Genomic DNA, 23328 nt, shown 5'->3' on the forward strand with positions numbered 1-23328 from the left:
CTGGGATAACATTTGCACAGCGTGTAGGAGGCACTAGATTTAGATGGAATCCTGGTCATTCTCAAATGACCCGTCTGCTGAGGACCCAGTGATTTTTTTCATCTGTGTTGGGGACCGTGTGTCCATGATGGGCCATTGGGAGGTTATGGGAAGGAAGTCCAGGAAGAATGGACTGAAGAGCGCGGGGGACAGGTCTGCCATCTCTGTGTGTCTTTATTTTTTTTAAAGAAAGAAGTATCTGCTGCAAACATGGCCTAGGAAACCTTTGTACCCTCTGGGTGGTGGCCGCCCAGGTGTGCACTGTCATATTGCTGTCTGGACTTTCATGTAGATTTAGAGTGAGGGGCTGACGAAGTGGAGACAGCGAGTGTCAGGCCCTAGGGGAAGTTTTGCCCTGACGGGGAGCCGAGAGCTGCCGGGAGCTGGAGGGACACGCAGAGTAATGGCAGGAGCTTTAACAATCTGACCTTCTAGAATGTGTTACACACAGATGGGGATGACTCGATCAGGATGAGTGCAGGAGGGTACGGGGAACATCCTGGAGAAGGCTGGGGAGGGGACAAGGATGAGTCTTTAAGGGCAGGCTGCAAAGACAGGCTGTAGCTTTCATCTGGGAAGACACGGGGGAGGGAAGTGGCTTTCAAACATAAGAGCTGGTTTACTGCTAGGCGAGTCTCTGTTTACTCAATGCCTTGTTTCTTGGGCCAAAATTAACAGCAAATCCCACAATGAAATGACTGATGTGTGGACCAGTTTAGCCAGGAGAAACTGCTTGTTTTGTGTGTATATTTAGAGTAGACGACTCAAACTCTCATCCCACAGCTGCTTGTGGCCTACACATGGGCTTGGTTTGACCTTTGCAGAAAAAGTACAGTTAGCTGCCATTGTAAATCAAGAGGGAGATTACAACTTCTGTCTCCTATTGAAAGCCCTCAGGGCATGGGAACGCTGGCTGGCGTCCCTGCACAGCTGCAGGTGGCTGTGGGTCCTCACGTCCACACTGACAGCCTTCTGGGACCTGCCCTTGCCTGGCTCCTGGGAACACCTGTGGGCCCCACCTGGGACAACACCTGTGTGCCTGAAACTCTCCATCCCAGAGAATCAAACAAGCTTCCAGCCACAGCACTGGCATGAACCACCCATGCGTGTGTGCACAAAAGATTAAAACCCACAATCAGTCCTTCCTGCTCCACCCTCCTACTCACTCACTCGCTTTTTGGCTATAGTGAACAATGCTGTTATAAAGACATTTTTCTTTTTTAAGGGAATACCGAATAAGGCTAGGAAAAAAGGAAGGAAATTCATTAACTTGTTAATTTTGTGGTTGTGGTGGGGGATGCAGAATTTTTCTTTAATTTCTTCATGATCCATGTTGTGTTTTTAATTTTCTAAATAAAAAGATAGTTATTTAATAAGAAAAACTTATGTTAGAGGAGAGGAAAAGGAGAATGTGCCCAGGGCCACCCAGCTGATACCAGGAGCCTCTGAGTCCAGAGTCTGTCCTGGCTCCTGGAGTCCAGTGTCACAGTCACACCCTTGGTATTTCTGCAGTGTCACCAACATTTACATTTTCCAATAATACTGCTGGTTGCCATTCCATCATCTTGGATTTACCCATATTGAAGCTGCAATTGCAAATAATGGAATTATAGCGTATGTCTTCAAGGTTAACGAGTAGTTTTAATTAAGGGCAGCAAAAAGATCACAGAAAGAAAACAAGCCTATGGGAATTCAAACAGTGGATTCTGTCCAAGAGTTTTACTGTTAGGGTGCCAGTACGTGCCCATTTGTTTCTGGTGTTATCACTGCAGTTGTCATTATGTGATTTACAGGCCAATCGTGTAAGATAACGCCTTAATTCAGGGTGGTGCTGGCCAGATAGCAGGAGCCCTCACCGCCTGCCAGGCTGCTCTCACTGCAGGTAATGGGGTGCTGACTCCTGGGGAGAAATCAGGGTGTTACTAGTTAGCTCTGACCTAGAGCCAATAGTCAAATTGGAGAAACAAAACAGAACAAAAAGACAAAAAAGGAGGGCTGCAGTCCAGACACTTAATTATACAGTCCGGCCACACGGATAGCAGCTGGGGTTATGCTTCCAAGTCTTTGATATTTGCTCCTCATTTCTTACCATTGACAGAAAATATCCTGCCTCCCCCCAGGTCCCACAGACACAGAGAAAGACTCTAGGCCCAAAGTGACAGGCTTGCGATATTCTGGAATAAAAACCTGTGAGATTAACTCACATAGCTACTTCCCTCTGACCATTCACAGGAGCACAAACAAAGTGGGCTGTGTACAGGAATATCTAAGTCCCCAGCCTCCGTGAGCTACCTTTACACTGGTCACAGACAAGGAACACAGGTGGTTCACCTGCTGAGGGCACCTGCTGAGCCTGGAGGAAAGAGGTGGACGGTCATGGAACACCCGGGGGCCCGTGGGGACAACTCAGTCCAGGCTGCTGGTTGGAGGGTGGGAGGAAGGGAGGGAAGGGAAGACGGCGAGGTTGGCTTCCAGCCCCGGCTCCGGCAGAGCCAGAGAGCTCCTGCAAGTCACTTGGGTGTCAGACTTCTCTGTGCCCCGCTTGCAGGATCACATAAAGGTAAGCCAGGCAGGCCCTTGTGAACACAAGCTGCGCTTTGCATATGTGTATGGCTCCTCTTCCCTGGCACAGGATGGGACCCTGGCATGGCCCCTGCTCTTTGGGATAACGTTGTTGGAGGGGGAGGTGACCAGGGACATGCCTTACTCCAGAACCTGCATCACCCTTCAGGCATCTTCTTCTTCCAACGCCAGAAACCTGCACCAGGTCAGCGTTGCCACCTCTCCCAGCATGCGCCCCAGGTGCTGAACGGAGCTAGCATTCCTCCCTGTCTCCTCCCCGTGGACCCTGCTCCTCGGTTGAAACTAGTCCAGAAACTTGCTTCTAGAAAGGAGACCACAAATTCTGTGCCAGCATTCCTTAAAGTGTAGTTCAGGGAAAATGGTTAAAAATGCAGATATCTGACAACCTATGGAATAAGAACACTGTTTGCAAATCATATATCTGATAAGGGATTAATATTCAGAATATATAAAGTGCTCCTATAACCCAGCAACAACAGAAAAACCAAACAACCTGATTAAAAATAGGCAAAGGACTTGAATAGATATTTCTCCAAAGAAGATATACAAATGGCAGACAAATACATGAAAAGATTCAAGGTCACGAATCTTAATTAGGGAAATGCAAATCAGGACCACAGTGAGATACACGACCTCACATCCATTATGATGGATACCTTGAAAACGACAGGAAATAACAAGTCCTGGCAAGGACGCAGAGAAGTTGGAAAACTCGTCCATTGCTGGGAATGTAAAATAGTACAGCCACTGTGGAAACTGGTTTGGCAGTTCCTCAAAATTAAATATAGAATCACATGATCCAGCAATTCCACTGAGTATAATTCCCAAAAGAATTGGAAGCAGGTTTCAAGAGGTATTTGTGCACCTGTGTTCAAAGAAGAATGATTCACAACAGCCAAGGTAGGTAGAAGCCTCCCAAGTGTCCACCCACAAGTGAATGGATCAATACAATGTGGTCTGTACATGCAATAAAATATTATTCTGCCTTAAAAAGGAAGGAGATTCTCACACATTACAACATGGGTGAACCTTGAAGACGTTATGCTAAGTGAAATAAGCCAGTCACAAAAGGGCAAGTATTATATTATTCCACTTATGCGAGGTACCTAGAGTAGTCAAACTCATAGGGACGGGAATAGAGTGGGGGCTGCCAGGGCCTGGGGGGAGGCGGAGGGAGGAGTTGTTTAATGGGTACAGAGTTTCAGTTTTGCAAGATGAAAAGAGTTCTGGAGATGGGTCGCACCGCAATATAAAAATACTTAACATAAACTGTACACTTAAAAATGGTTAAGATGGTAAATTTTGTTATGTATATTTTACCAAAATTGAATTTTTTTAAAAGCTCCTGCTGTTCCAAGAGACAATTTCTATAATATTGAAAATGTAGCTGTCTGGGCTCCACTCCAGACCCTGACTCAGAATCAGGGCCTAGGAACAAGCATTTTCACAAGCCTCCTCGTGATTCCGGGGCACAGTTTGAGATCCATTGCACAGGCCTCAGGCAGCTTCCTGCCACCGGCCGGGCCTCCCAAGCCAGACCTCTCGAGGAGGGAGAGTTCGCCGTGTTGGGGAGATGAGTCAGAGGAAAGGCCTGTGATGGCACTGCTGGCACCTGGACACCAGGGCAGGAGGTCGGCGTCTGCTGACCGAAGCCTGATGGTAGAAGTGCTTGGAGGCTGCTGAGCCGGCTGATACAGGGGCTCCCTGTGCTATCCGAGGGGATGGGCAGGCCAGAGTTAGGGTGAGGCAAACGAAGTACTCACCTCTCAGTGCCAAAAGTTCAGTAATCAGGATCAGTGACAATGCCATATTTAAAAAAATTAATACTAAAAATCTATGATGAACACAATATCAAGATTTTAAAGACAGGCTGTTGTTCGTCCGACAGCCTTGTGTTATTGTGCAATGGGAGCAGTCATTTCCAATCAGCTCACAGTTCCTGGGTCACGCGGCCAGTGTGTCCCCCACTGGGTGGGTTTCTGAGGGTTGACGGTGGCCTGCCAACATGTTGGGCAATGCGAGGCTTTATATATAGTCATGTTTTATGATTGTGGGGCTCTAATTAACTTTTCCTGCTCAGTTAAAAATATGGGAGGGTATTTTGGTCAGTGTACGTAGGGTGCACATTGTTCCTTCTCCCACAGAACCCTACGGGGTTTGGCGTGATGCCTATGACAGGTCGTTGGTGACCATGGCCGACTGACCCTCCTGCTGGCCCAGACGGCTGCTGGAGAACAGTGCGGTGGCCCGTATGGGACAGCACATTCCAGGGGCAGCAGTGGATGGGGCTGGAACGGGCCTGAGAGTCACCGTGGGCTCCATAACACGAGGAGGCATGGGGGACGTGTGTGAGGGATGCCAGGGGCCCAGGCCCAGCTGCCCCTGGGGACGAGTCACTGCGGGCCGAGGAATCTTCAGCTCCAGGGCTGTACTTGTACAGACCTCTCCAAGGCCTGGCACCTGATCTGGACATGTAATCTATCATTTTCCTTAAAACAGAGGCCCCAAAGGACCACTGGATGCACCCCGTCTGCCCCTGTGAGTGAGGGGACACCTGTGCCGTGTGGCCCACAGGGAGCTGACGTGACTCAGGGCAGAGGACCCTGGGCTGGCCAAGAGTACCACGTGGGGGCGGGGGTCAAAGTGGGCGTGGTGTGTGTGTGTTTTTCATCTTTGCTTGAAATTAAAAACAAACAAACAAAAAAACCCTAAAACTAACACGTGCTCAATGGAACAAATTAGAAAAACACAGAAATATCTAAACTAAAAGGCAATTCTCTCTCCTTTCGCCTGTAACCCCAGCCTCAGCAGTGACCCCCAGTAACAGTTCGGTCTGTGCCCTTCGGATATTTCCTCTTACCCACACACACACTCCGGTGAAGAACTTCTTAAAAATGGAACTTCAGCAATATTTGTGGGTGTCTTTTTGAGCCAGTGCACGGAGCACTCCCTCACCCTTTGGCCAGCGGCAGGGACGCCCCGGTGTGGCTGTGCCAGGCGCTATTGCTGTCTGGGCACGATTCCAAGTGGTGTTTTCCACATGAAACTGCACCCTGGAAGGAATCTTCCCAACCGGCCTGGCTGGTGCCTGAAAGTTTTACTACTGACGTCATTTCTTTGGGTTACAGCTTTGAAGATGGCCCTTAAAGTAAAAATACGGGCAATAGTATGGAAGAAAGAGAAGGACTTTGGATTTGGATGTACCTGAGTACGACGTCCCAGAGTCACCATTTCTTATCTTTATGACCTTGGCTAAGTTATTTAACTTTTCTGGGCCTCAATTAGCTTGTCTGTGACATGGGATAATGATGCTGATTTTCCATAGTTTTCACAAGGATTAAATATGATTGAGCATGTGAAACCTTGAGCCCAATGTCTGGCAGAGATTGGCATCAGTTAACAGTTTTTAAATTTCTTAAGCATTAACTGGTAAAAGTGTAAGGAGAGTAGGATTTTAGCTTCTGTTTCAATGCCCGGGGTCTGTCGGGTAGGTTGGGCAGACTCTGATCATATCGTTTCCAATTCCCTGGTTCATCGCTAAGGAACCAAGAGGCAGGTGGGATGGCAGAGCTGAGAGTGAAGCCCAGGCCTGGCCTGCTGTCCCCAAGAACGGGGACACCTCAATGGAGACGCTTCCCTCCAGAACTCACAGTTCAGTCATCAGCCCTAACAATGTCAGGTGTAAATCTTGTTTTGTGTTTTTCCAAGCCTTGTGCAAGTATTTGCCCACTCTGTCCTGTGCAGACAACGCCATCATCCGTGTGAAGTGGGTCCCTGGGCTGCAGGGGACAGTGTGCAGGTCTTAAGTCAGTAAGTGCCTCTCAGATCCCAGCAGCACTTGTGTGGCAGACCGGCCAGTTTACAGTATCAGTCACTGGGGGACAGAGCGGGATGGGGCAGGTCTGAGGATGCGGAGAAACGGCATTGACGGGGCCCTTCCTAAGGGGGCCAGTCTTGGTGGCATGGGGAGAGCCACTGGCAGGCAGGCCCTGCGGGAGTGGCCAGGCAGGGAAGGGTGGGCTGGAGCGGGAGGGTGCGGCCAGACTTCCCAAAGGGAGTTCACACACGCTGTGTTCCTCGGGGCTGTCCTGACCCATATGGTCTGTAGTGACCTGTGACTCATGGTCAGTGTCTGGGCTGCTCATGTATTTATAGATAAATGTTCCCACACATAACTCAGCTTTTAAAACTTGGGAAGGTTATGTAAAAAAAAAAAGGAGGGGGGGAGTAATTTTGAAAGTTCAGTGGGGACTGTGTAGCCCAGGCTGCTTTGTGTGCTGTGAAGCGAGCCCAGCATGCGCGTGGTTCGCACCGTTAGCTTATAAAGCCCCCTTTCGTGGTGGGCTCTGCTGCAGCCAGGTGTGTTGAGTGGGCTCAGCCCTCGGCAGCTCCCAGGTGGGCCCAGGCCCCCAGCAAGGTGAGCACAGTGTGCTGGGAGCGGGCAGAGGGAGGAGAAAGCTTTTCTCTCTGGAAGACGGGGGGGACTCTCGAAGGGTGGGGTGGGCAGGGAGGGGACATCTGGCTTAACCCCGAGGGATGAGGACAAATGGCTGGGCAGGAGCAATGGGGGAAAGGTGCTCTTGGAAGTGGGAACAGCAGAAACAAGGCAGAGTGTGGGATCCCATTTCTCTGCTGTGTTGGCCACCGTGACTGTCCCGCAGAATTGAGATTATGGGGTCGGGGAGGGGGCTGGTGGTCTGCGGAAACCACGAGCTCCCCTGGTTATATGAATGAGCAAACTGAGGCTGTGGAGGGGTTAGGGCGTTGGTCAGGGCTCCGGGAAGTGAGCAGCACAAGAGGGGAGACAGAGCACTGTGGTGGGGCGACCAGCCCCACCGGTCACACGGCCAAGCAGCTGGGCCTGACCCCGTCCACAGCCCTGTCCCTCATTACACAGCTGTCTCCTATAGCAGCTTCAAAAGGTTTTCTTCAAAATGGGCATTGGCTTTTTTAATTTCACCCTTTAAAGACAGAAAGCCATTTGGCATTGCCTCAGAAAATGGAGCAGGCACCTTCTCCACAGCTCAGTAGTTTCACACTGAGGTTTACCCCAAATATACCTGTGCACATATATTTGTACCAGAAGACTGCACGAGCGTGTGCTCAGCAGCACCATTCACAAAGGCCCTGATGGAGAGCGGCCTAGATGCCCAGCGGCAGTAGGGTCTGTAAGTACAGTGCTGTGTAGTCACACAGGGAACACCATACAGCAATGGAGACACAAAACCACAGCTGCCATAGGGATGCCTCAAAACACAACACAGACCAAAGATATGTACAATGGGATTCCATTTATAATGACATCAAAAATAATAAAAATATCTGGAAATAAATTTAACCAAGGAAGGGAAAGACTTGTACACAAAGGTGCCCAGACAGACCATTCAGTGGGAGAAAAGACAGTCTTTTCAATAAATGGTCCTGGGAAAACTGGATACCCACGTGCAAAAGAATGGATTTGGACCCCTACTTCACATCATCTATAAAAATTAAATCAAGATGGATCAGAATAAAATGTAAGAGTTACAACCATAAGCCTCTTAGAAGAAAATACTGCGGTAAATTTTCATGACCTTGGATTTGTCAATAGATTCATAGATACGATACCAAAAACATGAATAACAAAAGAAAAAATAGATAAATTGAACTTCACTAAAATAAAAAACTGTACATCAAAATGCATTAATGGACACTATGAAGAAGATGAACAAACAACATATAGAATAAGAGTAAATATTTGCAAAGCAAATATCAGACAAGGATTTGGTATCCAGAATATATAAAGAACTCTTCCAAGTCAACAACAAAAGGACAATTCAATTAAAAAACGGGCAAAGGACTTGAATACACAATTCTCTAAGGAAGATATACAAATGGCCAACAAGCACAGCACATGAAAAGATGTTCAACATCATTAGGCATTAGGAAAATGCAAATCAAAACCACAATGAGGTACCATTTCACCTCTACTAGAATGACTATTAAAAGAAAACCTCAAAAAGTAAAAAACAAAAACTAGCAACAAGTGTTTGTAAGGCTGTCAAGCAATTGGAACCCTCCTACATTGCTGGTAGAAACATAAATGGTCTAGCCACTTTGGGAAACCATTTGGCAGTTTCTCAAAAAGTTAAATGTAGAATTACCATATGATCCAGCTATTCCACTCCTAGGTATATACTCAAAATAAATGAAAACAAGGACTCAAACAAGTGTATGTTCATAGTAATGGCTCAAATGTCCATCAATGGATGAATGGATAAACAAATTGTGGTATATATATCATACAAACAACAGAGTATTAGTCAGCCATAAAAACGAATGAAGTTCTGAAACATGCCACGCCTTGGAGGAACCTTGGAAACATTATGCTCATTGAAAGAAGGCAGACAAAAAGGTCACATACTCCATTTAGATGAAACATCCAGAGTAGATAAATCCATAGAGACAAAGCACAAAACAGTGGTTTCCAGGGCTGGGGGAGGGAAGTGGGGAGGAACTGCTGAATGGGTCTGGGGTTTTACTCTGTAGTGACGGAAGGAAGTAAGGACAGAGGTAGCTGTTCAACATCAGGAACGTGCTAAATACCACTGAATTGTTCCCTTTAGAGTGGTTAATTTTATGCTACGTGCATTTCATCTCAATAAGTTATTAAAAAATAAAATTAAGAAACCTGGAAGCCTCAAAACGACACAAAACAAAACATACAGAACAGCCAGGGAACGAGCATCATGGGAGTGATGGATCGCCGGGAGGGAACAGTGCAGCTGGAGAGGGGCCCGTGGTAATTCACAGGGTCTGCCTTGTTATCATGCTTTAGCTGTGTGCAGACCTTTTATACACTATTTTTACACTTTATTTCACACTGAAATATTTTAAAATAAACAAAAGGAAGGGAGAGAATCAGAATCACACAGCCTGGGATCGATGAGTGTCCCAGTCTCCCTTCTCCTCCCCTGTCACCAGCTCTGCCGTAGTGTTTGGGAACCTGGGGATTCCAACAAGGATCTTGGGGCCCCTCAACAGCTCCCCTTCCTGGTTTGGCCAACATGGACCAGCTGGCTGGCTCAGAAGGCAAGGTTGGCGGCAAGGCACTGTGTAAAGGGCCTCCCCTCCTTGCCCAAGTGCTTGGCCTGGTTCGCAGGTGCTAGGAGGGTGCAGCCCGGCGCCTGCAGGAGTGAGGAGCAGAGCCTGGGCTAGCTTCTTGTGCCTGCCTGCCTCCCGCAGGGAGCACCGTCTTCTTGTCGGGTGCTCCCTGTCCTTCACCACCCCTCCAGGTCCCCGCCTTCAGGCTTCCTCTCTCAGGGGAAAATCAGTCATGATATACCAAATCATGGAATATGCAACTCTGAAAAAGACTACATAGAACTCTTGAGTTCTAAAGTATAAACATCTCTATTGTGAATTGAAAAGAAAGCTGTAGTAAGATCTTTCTGGTGTGATCACAGGAACAAACTTCCTGATATGAAGACGTCTAGAGCTGAGCTGTCCAGCACAGCAGGCCCTGGCAACATGTGGCTGTTGAGCAAAGAAATGTGGCCAGCTCGAATCCAGCTATGCTGTGCGGGTCAGTGTGAGCGCACTCCCGTCTGCTCTGTCCACTGCGAGAGCTGGAAAAAGAGGTGTCCGGCCGGATTTCAAAGACTTAGTACAAAAAAAGGACATGCAATACCTCATTAAGTTTTTGATCTTGATTATACGTTGAAATTATAATATTTTGAATATATTGAATTAAATAAATTATAGAATCAAAGTTAATTTCACTTACTTGTTTTTACTTTTTTTTAACATGGCTACTATACAATCTGAAATGTGTGTGGCACATGTGCTATCGCTATTGGGCGGCAAGGGTGTAGAACAATACACATCAGACACTAAGCGTGGTCAGCAGTGGGGGGAGTCGGGATTGGGAGAAGTATGTAAGCAGGACTTGCGCTTGGCTCTTCTGCATGGCTTTATAACCATATTTACAATGATTAACAAACACAACAGGACCCTGTCGCCGTGATCTCTGACCAGCACGCTCTCCACCTCACCACGCCAGAGGGATGTGCCTGCCCTGGTGCCGTGTCTCCGGAAGAGCCCAGGGCCCTGGAGAGAGGCCACCTGGCAGAAATATCACTTCTGCCTTGAGGTACATCAAGCATTACCAATCTTAGGGGACCAGACACAGGACAGACACGTTGTGTTGAGGGAAGAGGACACCTGTGCTTGCCACGTTCATGGAGGGGGCAGACCAGGTGGAGTAGGATCCAGGAGCCATGGGGGAGGGGATGCCACACACATCAACAGGAAGGCCCCGGCAGCTGGGGAAGGAAGTGCTGTGGGCTGACGTTAGCTTGTTTTCTTAAAGTCATCACCACCATTATAAATGCATTCCCCCCCTGCCCCACTTAGACACTAACTGAAGACACAGTTTCTGGAAAGCAGTAAGATAAATACTAACAGGTGCTTTCTGCAGGAGCCTGGGAAAATTGCTCCTGGTGGGGTAGGGACTAATCTGTTTCCTGGACCCTGGCTGCTCCCAACAGGTGCTGTCATTCCTTCGCGCATTGTCCAGCCTAACATTAGGGACAGAAAAAGAGGAGCATGGCAGGTACCGACTGGCCAGATCCCTTTGCATATCACGATGGCAACGTGTCTCTGGCTACTGTCTTGTTAATGCAAGTTTTAAGATGTTAAATCCCATTAACCTCTAGGTCATGGAAGGCTTTGAGGGATTGGGTCCCATTGTTCCCCTGGCTGAGGGCTTCCATTTTCCCAGGTCCAGAATTTACACACACACACAGACACACATTACAGGACATCTTGCAAACCTTTTCAACCAAAGCAAAAGAGAATTTTCTAAAGACATCTAATGCCCCAAGTAAGAGGATTTTAGGTTGATAGAAAATCTGTTCTGTTTTCACTTAGTTCAGAATGAAGATGACTAGCAATTTAAAATGCCTGAGCATCATTTCACTTCTTCTACTTATCAAATTTACAAAGCAAATAAATGAGGTTGCAAAGAGCCAAACCAAACAAAATTCCAAACTTCTCCTAGAAAATAACCAATAAAATATAAACAGTTATAGCACAAACACATTCAACATGGGTTGATGTTTCCAATTACGTTTCCTGGGGCCTAAAATACACTGCAGAGAAGTGGCCAATGTACGCTACAAATATAATTGCAAATGCAATGAATTAAAACTGCTGCTAGATAGTTCCATAAATGGTATTGGGGGAACATTACCAAAACCAATCCTTCCCAAAATCAAACCTGTATTTGTCAAGGCCACTTACAGAAAGGTTGGGCACCCCTCTTGGTTTGTTCCTAAATATTTAGTTCAGACAGGGCAGATTTTTCTCATCTTCCTTCCCTCCACCTTCATTCTCAGTTCCTATCCCTTGTCAACCCAAGTACAATTCCTGCAAATAATTTTTCTCCTCCCCCACCACCACTATTTTTGCTAAGGTTTTAAAAGAAAGATACACATTGTATACATGTACCAAAAATTACATGTACCCCCAAAATATGTGTAACTATGATATATCAATTAAAAAATACAAAAAAGATATACTTTCAGCTGAACAAGGAAAACATATTTGCTACAGGAAATTATTAAAGACAAGAGAAGAAGTAAAAATGCACAGAGGAATAAATAAACATCACCCATGAGGCTTCCATTTAAAAATAACTAATAACATTTCTAGGCTTTTTTTCTATGACTAGATTAGACATGTGCATGTGTGTATAATAAAAAAAATCATCATTCTACATATAGTCATTACATCTTTTTCTCTGTCATTTTAAAAGTGACTGCATTATATTTCATCCTGTGAATAGACCATGATTTATGTGTCCAGTCCTCTATTTGGGGATATTTGGATTGTTCATTGTGTTTCCCTGTAGTAAACAATGCCATGTAAATTTTGGCAGCCCTTCAAAATTAGGGTGGGTTCCTAGATATGGAATTTGTAGATTTCCTGGCCACATACTGCTGAACTGCCTTCCAGAAACCAATTCACACTCCTACTGGCAGTGAGAGGGAATATTAACCTCCTTTCACAAGCCTGTGTGGTATAACCAGCCTCTTCCCTAAGGCTGTAGCTAACAGTTAAAACCTTAGCTGATAAAGGCTTACAGGTATAAACCCCTTCTCCTCCAAGAACTTCAGTGTTTTCTGGGGTTCCTAGGAAGATGTGGGCTTTCCCTGAAGCAAAGATGCTAAAGAGGCCAAGCCCTGGAGTTGGAGCTTCTGAGAATATCCTTGGAACCTGCTTCGAGAAGCTGGCCCTGGGGAGGCCCAGAGCTTTTGAGCCACTCTGTGACCTGCTGACAGAATGTTTGTCTCCTCTGCAAATCAGCCTGGTGGCCCGTTCTGCTGAGAGGGGCTCTTGGAACCCAGGCTGAATGCAGATCCATGGGCTGTTCCCCAGGGCCCTGCCCAGCGAGCCTCAGCAGAAGAGGAGAAATAGGTACAAGGATGCACACCTGAGCTGCCCCACACCTGTGGTTACCCGTACCTGAGCCTACCTGCACCTGAGGTTAACAGCACCTGAGCCTACCTGCACCTGAGGTTAACAGCACTTGAGCCTACCAGCACCTGAGCTTACGCATACCTGAGTCTACCTGCATCTGAGGTTACCTGCACTTGAGCTTGCCTGCACCTGAGTTTGCCTGCACCCGAGCTTATGCGAACCTGTGCCTACCTGCAGCAGCGGGACAGGGAAGGCACAGCCCAGCCTCCTCCAGCCTCTTCCAGTCTCCTCCTTGGGCTGGGCAGGATGCTGAGGGAGGAGGGCCCACCCTTTAAGAGGAGCATGTGAGCGCCTGGGCCCTCATGATCCCTGCGAGGCGATGGTCCCGTGACCTGGCTCCCAGGCCAGAAAAGGAAGCCCAGCCCCAAGCTTCCAGGCTGCTCCATGTGAGAGTCCATGACAGCCTTGGGATCTGGGGGAGGTGGGGGGGCTAGAGCTTTCCCTTTGAAGTGGCCCCCCAGGTCCCCCTCCCACCCAGCTGGCCCTTCCCCTGTTTGAAATGTCAGCATGGTTTGCATAATCGAGACAATTGGACATAATCGTTCTTTCAGAAGCCCCTCATCATGCGGGCAGTGCCTGGGCCCTGGGGAGCCGGGAGAAGGCAGCACATGGCATTAATTATTGCTAATCCTTTTTCAAATCATCTGAGGTTGGGCCAGAGGTCGAGGTGAACCAGCTGCAAATGCAGCGTGAGCCCTACATGACTCTCACCCCTGACTGGGTGCTTCTAATCCCCGCTATCCCACTCCTCCAGCACCTCCTGACCGGTACCCACAGTCACCCCAAAACCACCATGGTGGGAGGTTTTTTGGATTTGCTCTCACAGTGTGCATGGTTATGCCGGCTTTCGACACACTTTCTCAGCATGGCAGGAAAGAAAAAACCCAAACCCTGAAATATCCCTGTACCTCATCATTTCTTCCCCCTGCATCTCTGAGTCTCCTGGCATGGGCCATCCCCCGTCTCACAGAGAAGCCGACAGAGATGCAGACAGGTTGGGCACAAGGGCAATTAGGGTGTTCCCATATTGCAGATGAGGACACTGAAGCTGACGAGCGGACGGCGTGCCCAGACAGCACGTGAGGTGGGGCAGGACTGGCCCAGTTTTCATATCCACCCCATAAGCAGAGCCCCGGGTGGGGAGCACAGCCTGAGCCTGGGGTCACTCCCCCAGCCCCTGCCTGGCGGATACCCCGGGGGCTCAGGAAGTGTCTGAACTCCTGGGGTGAGTGAACAGGGGCTAGGCCAATTTCTGGGGACAGGGTTTGTCTTTTGTTTTCATTAGATTTTCTCAGGTCTGTCCCAACAGAGTAGGTTCAAGGGGGAGGGGGCAAGCACGACTCCCATGGGCTTTGCCGGAGTGCACGCAGCCGGGGGTGGGCAGTGCCCCACAGCGGCAGCCTTGCCGGTGCCCAGGTCTTCTTTCTTTTACTGTCACTTAGTTGCCCTGGCTTCTTGCTTTCTTGCTCGCCATAGTCCATTCAATTCAATTCTTCACGGATGTCATCTCTTCTGCCCTCAAGGTGCTGCTCTGGCGAGATGAGGGAATGACTCAGAAACAACTGCCAAGGGTCCGCAGGCTAGTGGGGAGGTAGTGCCCACACAAGCACATTCAAAATGGAGGGCAGGCCGGGCGCGGTGGCTCACGCCTGTAATCCTAGCACTCTGGGAGGCCGAGGCGGGTGGATCGTTTGAGCTCAGGAGTTCAAGACCAGCCTGAGCAAGAGCGAGACCCCGTCTCTACTAAAAATAGAAAGAAATTATATGGACAACTAAAAATATATACAGAAAAAATTAGCTGGGCATGGTGGCGCATGCCTGTAGTCCCAGCTACTCGGGAGGCTGAGGCAGGAGGATCACTTGAGCCCAGGAGTCTGAGGTTGCTGTGAGCGAGGCTGATGCCACGGCACTCACTCTAGCCTGGGCAACAAAGTGAGACTCTGTCTCAAAAAAAAAAATGGAGGGCAGACTATAGAAAGCATTGCAATCAGACTTGCCAAGCAATAGGGAAATATAAAGGGGGAGAGGGCATCTCAGAGGAAAGAAGGTGAGGGGGCTTCAAACTGGGCAGGGGTTTGGGTGGGAGTCTGGGTGTGAGGAAAGGAGGCAGTTTAAGCAAAAGACCTGGAGACAGGAGGCAGCAGAACAGCACGGCAGCCAGCAGACCCCATGAGCTGGAGCACAGTCCCCAAGCAGAGGTGGGCGATGAGCAGAGAAAGGGGAACACAAGGCGGGGCCCAGGGGGCGGATGGAGGAGACTCTGGGAGTGCCAGGCTCAGGCTTGCACTGGCTGAGCAAAAGCTTTGTGAACCCTGACCCAGAAGCCCTGATCCAAATACCTTCCTTTTCAAAGTCTTATTTGACATAAGACTTAAATCGGTACAAAAAATTATGTCACTCGTGGGATTGGCTGCAGAGGTGGGCATCCACTTTCCTTATTTCTGAATTATTTACATATGTTTAAAACAAGATGATAATACTGTTGAGTTAACAAAGGATTCAATTAGCAGGATCTCAGAAAAATGAAGTAGAAGTAGATTATTAAACATATATCTGCCTTGTAAATTAAACTCATATTTCATCAAACAATGTCTCTATGAATGAAGAAGGCAAGAGGGTAATTTAAAATCTTTGGTGTTGTTATAAAAGATAATTATAAAAATAAATGGACCGATAACAAGATTACACAAAGACATAGAGGTTTATCAATGCTCTTGATTACCAGAAACTCTGCCTCCATTTCTCCACTGACTGAAAAAAAAAAATAAAGTGGGTTTTCCCACTTGGGGGAAAATAAGGTCCTTGGACATTTGGAATGTGGGCCTGGGAAACGCCCCTCTTTGTCTGAAAGGCAGAGGGTCTTCCTGGAGACTCAAGGGCTCAGTTGGCCGAAACATGCCGGCCACTCTGCAAAGGACCCCCGGCCTCTCCAGCAAGTTAATATTGGCAGCAGACTTCACACCACCCTCCCCCCTGCACATGGCTCCAGGCTAGGGGAGCCGGAGTTCCTTGGGGACCTCTGCTGCTCCTCATTCTCCAGTGGAGGACACAGGTCGGGAGAACCCACCATGGAGGGACTACGGGGAGGAGCTAAACCGCACAATGACTTCCTATCTGATGATAAGAGCTTTCTTTTCATTTTTTCTCCCTTCTCTTTTTTCTTTCTTTATTTTTTCATTCTTCAGTGGGCTGTGTTGCAATGTTGGCAGATGATGTGTGCTAGAATAACAAACACATGGGTCAAAAAAAACCTGCCAAGCATGTAATATTTTTCAGTTTTCAGAGTAATCTCTACCATGAAGATAAAACCAGTGAGTCTGTGGTGGAGATGATCCATTCTATCAAAGCTTTGTCGCCGTCTCACTATGGCATGAGCACCGTGAACCTGGTGTGACCACGTAGGTTGGTCCTGGGCTCTGCTGTGAAGAAAGGTTGCAGCTGGAGCTTCCGGAAGTTCCAAGGAGAGAGCATTAATTTAGCTAGTTTTCTCTCTCACCAAATTCCTGACGTCTCATTAATCTGTGACTCCACCAACCACATGTGAGGAGCCCTAGTGCATCACTGTGCTGGAACCCGTGCCAGTCTGGATGTAACACTCTGCCCTCTGCTAGGACCTAAAGGAGAATTTTCAAATTCCAAATGCTTCTTAAATCTCCACTCTGGAGTGATGGCAAAACTCCCAAAATGTGGGTCCAATTATATGGAAGTCAGTTTGACCTTTTCTTCCTTCAAGATGTCTGTGTTCCTGAGAAGAAATCTGGGCAGGAACCATGGCAAGAGATTATTTTGCCTCCATCTGACTTCAAACTTCTTTTGTTTATAGCAGCTGACTGCATAAAAAGAACAGAATCATTGGGGGACAAAATGATGGGTGTGAGCCTCATGGAGCCAGCTGGACCTTCTCACAGTCCACACTGAAGGACGTCCCAGAGTGTCTGTGAAGGTTCAACACCTTCACCCCACCATCACCCGGCACACAAGTTATTATTTCTGTCTCATATGTCACGCCCCCTTGGGATGGGAGAGTTCGTACTAGTCTTCAAGATAATTTCCTACCAGTCTCATCTTATTTATGTAATGCTTCATAGCTACTAAAATTTGAATTTTACCCAATTTGGTCACAATAACCTGTCAAGCAAAAAAAAAAAAAGGCATCTCAAAGAAAAATTTGGGTGTATCCAGTAAAGCTCAGTGAAACTTTAAGCAAAAAGTTCTGGGACTAGAGTATTCTTGTTACCTGAATCTTTCATTTAAATTGGTAGAAAGATTCTGAATTTTAATATTTTGATGAAAATCTTTTGGAAAAGTCTGAAACACAGGCCAAGGCAAGGCTGCTAAGAAGAAACTTAACAAGACTGAGCATATGGAGCTTAGAGGAGGTAGGGCAAATTCTGGAAAGTGTGGGAACAGCGGAAGGGATTCTGGCATTCTACTTTTTAAAGCTCATTCTTTCTTCCCCAGCTGATTCGGAAAGCAAGCAAACAACAAACACTCTAGGTAAAGATTGTTAGCAATTAGTCCACAATTCTCCCCAGCTCTGAGCAACTTTTGCTTAGCAGAGGTCTCTCCTTCCCATCATGCCCAGCTCCTTCCACCCAAGGGGCCAATTAAGCTTTTTTTTTTTTAAAGTGGCTGAGATGAAGAGAAGAAGTGTCTACTTTGAAGGGGTCCCCTAACTCAGAGAAGGGATCTCTTATAGTATTGTGTCTGCCCAGGAACAACATTCTCTAAATTGGGCTCCTCAGAATTTAGGGATTCTCAGAAAAATGATTCCACATAAACTAAATTTGGGCAACTCTGTATATTATATTTTCCTTTTGGAGATTCACAATGCACATGAGGATACTAAAGGCTCTGAGAAGTCCTGCAATGAGGAAACCTCTTTACTTTTATGTAACCCAGCATTTCCCAAACTCATTTGCTCATGGAATCATCCTTTTCTTCTAAAATACTTCTTAGTATTTTTCTTATCCAAAGTGCCACAAGGAAGAATTTGGGAAGAGTCAGGTAACTATGAGTTTAACCATTTGAGGTGCTGGTGATTGTTCTGTGTTGGAGCAAACTGCCTCCCTGACCTGCCATTCAAAGATCTGGAGAAAGTTTCTGACAGTCCCTATTGAGAGCTCCCTTGGCTTTGGTGAGACGGGATCATCTCCTAATGTGGGTTCTATCTGAATTGTTCCCATTGTGCCTCATTGTCATCTGCTCCAGGTGGGGAATGGTATCCGATAGGAGTGAGTCTCCCAGCTGAATCAGCCATAACCCCTAACTCTACCTTCTATCTTAAATTAATTAATTCTTATTCTTCAAAAAAAAGTTTTATTGTTATAAAATTTGCCATTTTAACCATTTTTAAGTGCACAGTTCAGTGCCGTTAAGTACATTCACATTGTTGTACAACCATCACAACCATCCTTCTCCAGAACTTTCTTCATCTTGCAAAACTGAAACTAAATACCCAGGAAACATTAACTCCCCCTCCACCCAACCCCTGTCAACCACCATTTGCCTTCTTTCTCTATAACTTGACTACGTTAGGTACTTCATGTAAGTGGGATCATACAGTATTTGTCCTTTCATGACTGACATTTCACTCAGCATAATGTCTCCAAGCCTCATCCATGGAGCTTGTGTCAGAATTTCCTTCCTTTTCAAAGGCTTTCTATGGTTTGAGTGTTTTTATTACCTTGAAAATTCATGTTGCAACTTAATCCCCAATGTGATAGCATTGGAAGGTGGGGCCTATGGGAGGTATTTAGGTCATGAGGGCTTCATGAATGGATTAATGCCCCATAAAAAGGGCTTGTGGGAGTGGGTTCGTTCTGTTCTGCTCTTGTGCCCTGTGAGGAACAGCATTCCTCCCCTCCAGAGGAGGCAGCAGTCAAGGCACCATTTTGGAAGCTGTGACCATGCCCTCACCAGACACCAAACCTGCTGGTGCCTGGACCTTGGAATTCCCAGCCTCTAGAACCATGAGAAAAAAAAAAATTCTGTTCTTTATAAATTAGTCTGTGGTATTCTAATATAGCAGCACAAAACGGACTAGGAAGGCTGAATCATATTCCACTGTACACATATACCACATTTTGTTTATCCATCCACCTGTTAATGAACGTTTTGGCTGTTTCCACCTTCTGGCTATTGTGAATAATACTGCCATGAACATTGGAGTACAAGTGTCTGTTTAAGTCCCTGCTTTCAATTTTTTTGTGTACATACCCCAAAGTGGAATTGCTAGATTGTATGGTAATACTGTTTAATTTTTTGAGGAATTGACATACTGTTTGTCTTAGTCTGTTCTGTGCTGCTATCACAGAATACCCAAGACTGTAATTTATAAGGAACAGAAAATGTATTGGCTCACAGTTCTGGAGTCTGGGAAGCCCAAGATCGAGGGCCACACCCGGTGAGGGCTTTCTTGCTGTGTCATAATGTGACCGAAGGCATCACATGGTGAGAGAATGCACGGGCGAGAGCAAGAGGGGGCCAAACTGGCTTTCATAACCAACCCACTCTTGCAATAATGAATCCAATCCTATGATATTAGCAATAATCCTTTCCTTTTTATAATGACTCTGCCCTCATGACCTAATCACCTCATCTCTCTCATCTTTCAGCAATGCTGCAGTGAACTCTCTGGCCTTTTCGTATAAGGGCACTAGTACCATTCATGAGGGTTCCATCTTCATGACCTAATTATTAATATGTCCCAAAGGCCTCACCTCTAAATACTAACACAGTGGTTAGGATTTCAACATATGAATTTGGCAGGGAGGAGATGCAAATATTCAGTCTATTGCATGAGAGAATAAAATAAAAACCTTACCTATAGAGGAACAAGGCTAAAATTTATATCAGCATTCTTGTCAGAAACCATGAAGGCAAGAAGAAAGTGGAGTGAAATGTTGAAAGTATTGAAAGAAACAAACCAACAACCCAGATTCTGCATCCAGAGAAATTATCCTTCAGATGTGAAGGAGAAATGAAGATTTTGTCAGACAAACAGAATTGAGGGAATTTGTCACCAGGACATCTACCTTGCAAAAAACATTAAAAGTTCTTCAAGAGAAGTAAAAGATATGAGTCAGAAACTCAGATCCACATAAAGGAAGGAAGAGCGTTAAAGAAGAAATAAATAAAGGTAGAATAAAACCTTTTATTTTTCTTCTTCGTTGATCTAATAGATAAACTGTTCAAGATGATAACAGCAGTGATAATAGTGTTGGGTGAAATGGATGACAGCAATGTTATAAGGGACGGGAGGAAGAAAGTGGAAATACTCTGTTACAAAGTGCTTGCACGACCCATAAAGTGGGATAGTGTTAATTGAAAGTGGATTTAGATTACAAATGTATACTGCAAACTCCAGAGCAACTACTAAAAAGATAATTCAGTTGCTAAGAGAAGAGAGAACATTGAATCATATAAAATGCTCAGTTAAAACTAGAGAAGGCATAAAAAGAGGGGAAGATAAAAAAGAAACATAAGACAAATTTAATAAATGGAAAATGGTTATAAATATGGTTTACACTAATCCAACTATATTAATAATAACTCTAAATGTGAATGGTCTAAGTACACCAGTTAAAAGACAGAGACTGTCCGAGTGGATAATAAAAACAAGACCTAATATATGTTGTCCACTTTAAATATGAAGATACAGACAGATTAAAAGTAAAAATATGGAGAAAGATATACCATGCTAACACTAATCAAAAGAAAGCTGGAGTAGCTACATTAATTCCAGAAAAAGGAGACTTTAGAGAAAGTAAACTCATTGAGATAAAGAGGGTATTAAATAATGACAAATGGGTCAATTATTCAAGAAGATACAACAATTTTTTATGTGTATGTGCCTAACAACAGTGTCACTCTGTGTCAGACAAAAATGTAAAGAACTGTGAGGAGAAATACGCATGTCTACTATTGTAGTTGGAGACTCCAGAACATCTATATCAGTAATTTACAGATCCAACAGACAGAAAATTAGTAAGGATACAGTTAAGTTGAACAGTACCATCAATAAACTGGATCTGACAGGCATGGTGGTTCATGCCTGTAATCTTAGCACTTTGAGAGGCCACGGTGGGAGGATTGCTTGAGGTCAGGAGTTCAGACCAGCCTGGGCAACATAGCGAGCTCCCATCTCTACAAAAAATTTAAAAATTAGCCAGGTGTGGTGACATACCCCTGTAATCCCAGCTGCTCAGGAGGCTGAGCCGGGAGGATTGCTTGAGCCCAGGAATTTGAGGTTACAGTGAGCTATGATCATGTCACTGCATTCCAGTCTAGGTGACAAAATGAGACCTTGTCTCTTTAAAATAATAAATAAATAAATAATCTGGATCTAATTGACATTTATGGACTATTTCACCCAACTACAGCAGAATACACATTCTTCTCAAGCTCACATGGAACATTCACCAAGAAAGACCACATTCTGAGACATAAAACGCATCCCAACAAATTTAAAAGAACAGAAGTAATAAAAATATGCTCTCAGATCACAATGGAATTAAACCAGAAAACAGTAGCAGGAAGATAGCTGGAAAATCCCCAAATACTTAGAGGTTAAACAATACACTTCTAAATAACACATGGGTCAAAGAAGAAATTTCAAAAAAAATTAAAAAATATGTTGAACTAAATGAAAATTAAAGCACAACTTATGAAAATGTGTGGGATGCAATGAAAGCAGTATTTCAAAAGAAATGTATAGTTCTCAATGCATTTATTAGAAAAGAATAAAGATTTAAAGCCAATAATCTAAGTGTTCACCTTAGGAAACTAAAGAATAACAAATTAAATCTAGTATAAGGAGAAAAGAAATAAGAAAAATTAAGGCACACATCAATTATATTAAAAACAGGAAATAGAGAAAATAAATGAAACCAAAAGCTAGTTTTTTGAAAATATCAATAGAAGTGATAAATCTCTAGCCAGGCTGACCAAGAAAAAAAGAGAGAAGACACAGTTACTAACAACAGAAGTCAAAGAAAGGCCATCACCATTGATCCCATGGATTTTAAAAGGATAATAAAGCAATATTATGAACACCTCTGTGCCCACAGATTTGATAACTTAGGTGAAATGAACCAAATACCTGAAAGACACAATCTATCAAAGCTCACAAGAGGAGAAACAAATAATCTGCATAGGCGACATCTTTAAAAATTAAGCCGATAGTGAATAAGCTGCCACTACAGAAAGCACCAGGCCTCAGTGGTTTCACTGGTGAATTATACCATACATTTAAGGAGGAAAATATACCAATTGTCTAGAATCTTTTCTAAACAATAGAAGAATAAGGAACACTTCCAAGCTCCTTCTATGAGGCCAGTATTGCCCTAATATCAAAACCAGACAAAGAAAATATTATAAGAAAATTACAGACCAATATCTTTTATGAACATATTAATAGATGCAAAAATTGCTCAGTAAAATACTAGTAAATCAAATCCAGCAATATATAAAAAGAGTTATACACCACGACCAAGTCAGATTTATCTCAGATATGCACGGCTGATTCCAGCACCTTAGTGGCTGGTGCACTACACCACCTCTGAGCCTGGGGAGCTTGGTGCATTCTGATTTCAGGTGCTACACCCCCTTCCCACTCACACCTAGGGGAGGGTGGTGCTGGCAGCCAAGTGCCAGGGCCTCTCTGCTTCCAGAGCTATGAAGCCACCGCCTCACCTACGGGCACAGGCAGGTGTGCAGAAGGCAGCCGCACCCCACCCAAACCCCGCTCCAGACAGGCTCCAGGCTCAACATAAAGACAGGGCTGGTTTCACAGGCATGAGGCCTGTGCAGGCACTTGAGGTCCTGCCCTCAGAAACCTGCATTTGGTTTTATACTCTGCCGTTGCTGTTTTGAAATTCTTAACTTTTTTTTTTTTAAGAAAGGGGCCAGCTTTTCTATTTTGCAAAGGACCCAGGAAACTTTGTAGCCAGTCCTGACAAAAGCCCCCCACCTTTCAGCTTTAAATGGGAGGTGTCACATCCAATGCCACTGGCCGCATGCCGCCTGGGTGGTGGCCTCCTGGGTCACAGAGAACGGGCGTCTGGGTCAGCCTTTGGGCCTCCATGTGGCACTGTTTTTGGCCGAGTGCTGTGTCTTCTCTGCACTGTGGACTGTGATGATGGGGAGCCCAGGAGCTGCTGGCGCAGGTCCCCTGCCCTGGAG

General features: G+C 45.6%; 1 protein-coding gene across 1 annotated transcript in view; it reads right to left on the reverse strand.

Annotated features, from left to right (window-relative positions):
* Positions 1 to 2595, reverse strand: part of TRPM1 (transient receptor potential cation channel subfamily M member 1) — a 67980-nt gene extending 65385 nt beyond the window's left edge. Inside the window, 1 exon segment of the mRNA XM_069465814.1 lies at positions 2554 to 2595. Within this exon segment, the coding sequence (XP_069321915.1) occupies positions 2554 to 2595 (42 nt within the window).
* Between the last annotated feature and the right edge of the window lie 20733 nt (positions 2596 to 23328).

The sequence above is a fragment of the Eulemur rufifrons genome, chromosome 3 (assembly GCF_041146395.1).
Source record: "Eulemur rufifrons isolate Redbay chromosome 3, OSU_ERuf_1, whole genome shotgun sequence".
Classification (NCBI taxonomy): domain Eukaryota; kingdom Metazoa; phylum Chordata; class Mammalia; order Primates; family Lemuridae; genus Eulemur; species Eulemur rufifrons.